We start from the raw sequence: 6,317 nt of genomic DNA on the forward strand, positions 1-6,317 counted from the left end.
CTTCACTTACGTTATACAGTATGGTTGCTGATAGTGCGCGCTATCAGTCCCGGAGCCCATCGACGCGAGACTCTGTCTGGCCTTTACAGGAATAGTCATCATGAAAGGATATCATAATGACATAGTGGAGATACTGTGAAAGTTGGGGTTCTCATATAGATCTTGAGCAGAACAATGTTAGATGTGAGGGGAAATCGTTTCGTAGCGCATATGCACTTCTGATCCTGATGCCAAAGAAGAGAGAAAGAAATCATAATTAAAATAAATAAGGAAATAGAAATAAACACGTTCGCAAGCTCTCGAGGCTGGAGGCCGGTTGTTCCCGGCAAATGCTACCTACCCCAGCGATCTTTGGGGTAGGAGAAGGTAATAGCCGCCATTCGTGCCCCTCGCACCACTCAATCATACGAGTTTCACCCAACCTACTTCAACAAGGGAGTTCTAACTGCAACGGCCCGATTGAATATGATCCGACGGTTCTCTATCGCGGCTGCGTTGAGCGTGCTATCGCAATTGGCGATGATCTCGAGGAAGACTGCATCGCCATAAGATAAACTTTGTTTATCTACCTAAACCTACAGTAACACCACATAGCCCCACAGTCAAACTTAATCAACGAAATGCATGACGTATCTATTAGAACCTTTTGGTATAATTCTGCGCACTATTGCACCGAGATACATGGACGATGGGGTAGTGCATACGGGCGTGGCCTCAAATATCGAAGGGTTGTCAAAGTAACAGGAGCAGGCAAATGGCTGTGACTATTTTTCGGGGGTACTGATGGCTCGGAAATTTTGCTACTGGATACTCCTAAGTATGAAATTAAGTCGGGCGATAGAGCCCCAAAGCTCCAGCCAATCTGAGTGCGCAACGTGCCTCGAGTGATACTTGCCAGCACGAGGCTGGGGATACCTGTACTAGACCGTCTTAATATCGAGGCTGGCTGGCTGGCATTTGTTCAGAGATCATCCTGGGCCAGTTTGAGAAAGTGAGGAAAGATACTTTAGACTGAAGACGATCACAGGGGCCTCGATATAGTTGAGACCCAGCTTTAGAGTAGATTATCAAGGATCATCAGATTATGTTGGATGGTATTAATGGTAACATGGTATACAGCCTCTGATGAAGTTAGTCACGTTATTTCCAAAAATGATGCTGGGAAGGTGAAGGGTATACCTAATCATAGTTGGTTTGGTTGGCAGAGTCCAGGGAGATCTAGTGGTAACTATATGCCGATGAATGTAGGACAAAGGGTAGCAGGAGATAGTCCTCAATTGAATATCTTGCTCCCCATCTCGTCCAAGTACTTTTTATTTTATTTTTTTATATCGGAACTGATAATAGGTACACGTTTTGGAATATGTGGTATAGACTAGATTACCGATTATACTGCCATATTCCTACGTCGAGATATTATGTGCGGCAAACAAGGAGAAATGTACCAATTTTATAGGAATAGAAGAGCTTTCGTCCAGAGCATTATGTACAGGCTGCATTTTTCTTGGCTCTAAATGCTAGAGCAAATACATTAAGAACCACACAGTCGGCTTCCTTCTCGTCAAAAGTATATACACAATCGAAAGCACGAGTCATGTCTCTTGCATGGAGGATTAGTAGCTTGACAAACCTCAAGAATCTATATCCCTTTAACATGCCAGATGTGGAAATACTGATAGCTACGTACAGTTCCGCACTAGCCTTCCATTGCCAAACGCCTTGCTCCTTGCCTGAATTACCTGCAAAGTCACTGTTGCCTCACCTCAAGATTTTCCGAAACGCCTAGAGAATGAATGCCGAACCTCGAATGGAAGGTGCCGCACAGAAAGAAAAATTAGGGTCGTGTGATTCGTGATCATCGTAACACCTCATCAACTAGCATATGAATGCCAAATTAGGGATATTGTGGATACTAACGGAATGAAGATGCACGAGCCATATTCGCTAGTGTTGTCGGGACCTTTGTTTGTCATGCAAAACACCGTATGGTCTCGTGCTGTAATTGCTCGAAGGGGCTCCCGTTAGAGAGAATGGTAAGTAGGCCCATTTTATTAACCTTCAAAAATGAATGTAGGTGGCCATTCAACCGTGTGTTGAGATGGGTATTTTTAGAGCATGTGATCCGGTGCGAGTATCAGCATGGGAACCGGCATACGAAGCGCGAGTGGTTTCATTGCTAAAGAATTCAACGGTAAATGGCATCGATACGCGCTGTTCGAATGGAAGGGTATAGCCTCTCATGATCTCCTCTTCGACGTACGTAGAGGCTTGTTTATATCGCTTATCGGAATACTTCTCAAAGATGGCGCTGTGGTGTTTGCGAGCGTGTCTACAGCAGTCCAGGAGCATGGTTACCAAAGGCTTCAATTGCTGATATGTGTAGCCAGAGTAATGAACGTGGGCAGGGGTCTATAGTTGCAAGTCAGCACAGAGAAATAACAGTGGGAAATGTCGGGCCTTACCCAGTCCCCTTTGTGCAATACAAGGCGTGATAGGCAATGAGCACCGGCAGCAATATAGCTAGGTGGGCTTGCTACAAATCGTTCGTCCATGATCACAACTTCGAGGAAGTATTTGGCAAGAGTACGAGTCTCTAGGTCGTAGTCGTCTGCTTTGCTGATGCGTCGCAAGAAACTCATTGGGCCCGGCCAACCGAGCTCAAAGTCGAGCATGCTCAGCATGAAGCGCTCGGCTTTCAGGATCTCCTCCACGGTATATCCGCCATCCACCATATAGACAATTTCCTGCACCGAGGGGCAGTTGATCTCCTCATACTTGGCTGCAATAAAGATAGCTGTAGCACCTACGAGCTGCAGCTTCGCTAGTGACACGATTTTATTGGAGAGAAACCGGTCAATGTAATTGACCGTCAGAAATAGCGTCTCGGGGAGAAGTCCAAAGCGAGCGTGGACCTGAACGACCCAATCCATCAAGACAGAGCGCATGGACCATTGAATTTCCCCCTGATCATCCATATAATGAGGGTTGGGGAGGAGTGTCATCTGGTTAGGATTTATTAGTAAGTAGTCAATATACTCTATCGTGCTCTCGGTCTTACCTCTTGTTTTTTCATGTACTGAAAAATCTCGTCACCATATTCAGCAACCATGCTGATATCCCAGGCATCCTCTTGAATCTCGTCAGTAGTTCGTCTGCTTTCCACGATTTGTTTAGCAGCCTCGATCTCCGCTTGCCCCTTTTTTGTGATTTTGGGAGGAAACATGACCGTCGTTACACCACCAGTCGTATTATCGCCGTGGGAACGGTAGGAATGAGCAGTGGTATAGCCTTTGTCGTCGTAGCAGTGTTCTTCCTCGTCGTCACAATCAGACAGATATGGTGGATAAACCGAGTCGTTAACAACAGATGGAGGGTAATGGTCGTTGTAGTCTAGTAGGTCCGGCTCCGGCTGGGTACCTGACCTTTGAGATGGGTGGACGGGCTCGGGAACATGTGGTTCAGGAAGAGTACGGATGACTACCCGCTGTGGTTGAGGTGCGTCTGTAATTTCAGTCAGTTTATGCGTCTGCAACTCACACTTCTCCTCAGCGTAGTCCTCAACGGCGTCTACGTAGAGAGGCTCAGTCGCGTCGTCATCAGCGTGAGGAGAATAGAGAGGTGATACGTCAGTAAGAGGAATTAGGGGCGCGAGAGTCGCAGAAGAGGTACGCTCATCAACATGAGCCTCGGTGGAGTTTGGTTGGTGAGAAGGTTGCTTGTCTTGGGGTCCTTGTTGTTTTGGCTGCAACGTTGGTGGCTTCTCTGGGTAAGTCTTACGGCCAGGCGATTGCTGTCGGTTTTGAAGATGTGCGTTGGAAGGCCTCACCTTCAGAGTCTGGGCGGGGGGATCTTCAGGTACGGCTTCAGGCACGGTGTTCGCGGGCTTAGTAGGCACAGGTCGGTCTTCTTCTTGCAGTGGGTCCCTGTACACAAAGCTGGATAGCTTGCTGAGAGGTCTACGAGGGATATAGGTCTCGCTGGCGGCAGGTCTGATGTGGCCCATTGAGGCGGAAGGAGCAAGAGTTTTGGTCGGGCGCTGTGCCGGCTGAGAGAAGGCTCCGTGGAGCGCGTCTTTGGGTTTGAAATTAGTCTGTACCCGATTCTCTTGGGCTTTGGAGGTAACCATCGTCGACGTGGTGCTGTGGTTGTGGGTTGGTCCTGACTTGCCGGCGTACACGGGGTCGCTCGAGTCTCTAGAAGCTACATTGCGATTTCCTAGCGCAGTGCGCTTCGCCGCCATATTGAAATTTCCAGTCACGGGTGCAGTCAGAAGATTTCCGGTGGATTTGTGACGTTGGTGGACCGTTTTGCTGGCAGAACGGGCATGAACTTCGTTCCCCAGGCTGGAAAGATGTCGACTAGGTCTATAGGGCTGTCATAGAGCAACGCGCAGTTAGCAATTGCCCGTTGGCGCACAATATACAACAGATCGATTAGAGTCTCTGTGTGTCTATTCGCGTGCCAGCGTGGATAAATAAAGGTTTGAGACCTGTGCTGGGGTTCAAGGGACTGATAGAGCGGAATGTAGATCGCGTCCAGATGGCTGTGCTGATACGCGCTGGACATGGGCTCAACTGGGAACACTGCTAGTTATAAGTAAAGAAAGTTCACACTTACTCGGGCGTCCATTGTTATTCGTAGAAATTCAGTCTTTCAACGTAAGGGATCTATGCTCCAATGGCTGCTGTGCAAGACGCGCAGCTGTCGGATGAAGACAGAGGAAAAATGAGGATAAACGGGACTACAGCCGGTCCGGGGAAGGACGAGGTAGACAAGCGGAGCGATGCTTAAGGAGTAGATGGAGAACAATACCACCAGGTTCGTGATGGCGATGTTCAGCGCGGAGCAATGCGCTGTTAGCATTGAAGGTTTAAGGATTCATTGACGGAAGAAGTTGATCAATGCAATTCTGAGGTTGCAATGAAGATGTGTACCTAGTGCCTACTGAAAGTCAACCCAAGCTCAGGTTCATTTGAGCTGCACCTTGTTTTTCGCTACATGGGAAAGCTAATTTAAAAAGGCGCCAAATTAGGATTTGAGATGCGCTGGAGGCTCAGGCCCAGCGCTAGGCCCGTAGGTACGTACCTACACCCAACTGCTCGGTTACAGGCTACCTAGCTAAGGTACCGTATGGTATGTAGCAGCAGCGCGGTTGTTCAAGAAAAAGGGGCCGCCGAACATGCAAGTAGCGCGAGTATTTTTCCGATCTCCAAGACGAAGCCCAAGCCCAAATTCGCGTGCACTAGATGTCTATATGCTTGGAAGAAACATCAAGGTGCTGTGAAGGGCCAAAGTCGATTGCGACGCGTCGAAGGATACGGTAGGTAATAGGTAGAAGAGCAGAAGTGAAGCTAATGTGAAGCCGAAGTACAGGGTGCCTTTGGGTTGTTTTGATGTCCCAGCGAAAGTAGAAATAAAGGCTCGAGATCAGGGTTCGTTTTGTTGATGATCCCGTTGTCTGGCCGGCCGCCCAAGTCCAGTGACTAGTCCAGGTACTACAATACTAGGTAGTCCATCTCCACATGGGGCATCTACACACCTACTTACAGTACCTACCTAGGTAGGTAACTGTTAAGGCCAAGCTGATAAGATTAGAGAGGGTACAGGCTGGATACCTGGCTATCTACCTGGGTGCTACCCAATATTACCTTGCAAGATCTATATGTAGAGCAGCACCAAAGTAAGCAAGCCTTTAGATGTTTGGGGACTCTAATGATAACCTATAGTACATCGTGGAGAAGGTTTCAACTTGATCTTGATTGCAAGAACCTTGAAAGCTTATTGGCCACGCATTCTGATGCGATGGCGTAGGCAAAAAGATGGAGAATAGTGGAGACATATATGTACCTAGTAGGGTTACTGAATGGGAAGAGTGCCTATTTAGGAAAGAAAATAAACAAGCCAACCAAACAGATTCAGAGATCCAAACCCCTGCCGCGCCTGCACTGAACTGTACTGCTGTGTACATCCATGTACAGAAGAGAGCTCGTTGCCCCAGCTGCAACTCATTAATGACTGATGTACTTTATATGTTAGGTATAATTACTTTAATATATATAGTTATTTTCTTAGAATTCAATTTTTAATTAAGAGTACTGTTATGAATTCATTAATTATAAATATATATAAATAGATATACTTTGGTATAATAACTCTTAATAATACACCAGGGGTGGTTCATGTAAAATAATGGAGAGATATTATGTACTGTGGGGGGGGGGGGGGGGGGGGGGGGGGGGGCGGCGGGGGGGGGGGGGAGGGGGGGGGGGGGGGGGGGGCGCGGGTGGGGGGCGGGGGGGAGAGGGGAGACCGGAGGA

At 47.8% G+C, this 6,317-nt stretch overlaps 1 protein-coding gene across 1 annotated transcript; it reads right to left on the reverse strand.

Moving 5' to 3' along the window:
• Positions 1-1,384: 1,384 nt before the first annotated feature.
• Positions 1,385-5,108, reverse strand: F5B22DRAFT_590982 (uncharacterized protein). The gene is made up of 5 exons (XM_047973832.1): positions 5,086-5,108; positions 4,618-5,007; positions 3,059-4,372; positions 2,463-3,002; positions 1,385-2,409 (listed from the first exon to the last, which is right to left on the reverse strand). The coding sequence occupies exons 2-5, from the start codon at positions 4,627-4,629 to the stop codon at positions 2,083-2,085; spliced, it is 2,193 nt and encodes a 730-aa protein (XP_047835032.1). The 5' UTR covers positions 4,630-5,007; positions 5,086-5,108; the 3' UTR covers positions 1,385-2,082.
• Between the last annotated feature and the right edge of the window lie 1,209 nt (positions 5,109-6,317).

This window comes from Xylaria bambusicola (genome assembly GCF_022495145.1).
Source record: "Xylaria bambusicola strain CBS 139988 unplaced genomic scaffold F5B22scaffold_4, whole genome shotgun sequence".
Classification (NCBI taxonomy): Eukaryota; Fungi; Ascomycota; class Sordariomycetes; order Xylariales; family Xylariaceae; genus Xylaria; species Xylaria bambusicola.

Coding starts and splice junctions, on each gene's coding strand:
- F5B22DRAFT_590982 (XM_047973832.1), bottom strand. Junction 3,003..3,058: donor AGTACATGAAAAAACAAGAG/GTAAGACCGAGA, acceptor AATCCTAACCAG/ATGACACTCCTCCCCAACCC. Junction 2,410..2,462: donor TATTGCACAAAGGGGACTGG/GTAAGGCCCGAC, acceptor TTGCAACTATAG/ACCCCTGCCCACGTTCATTA.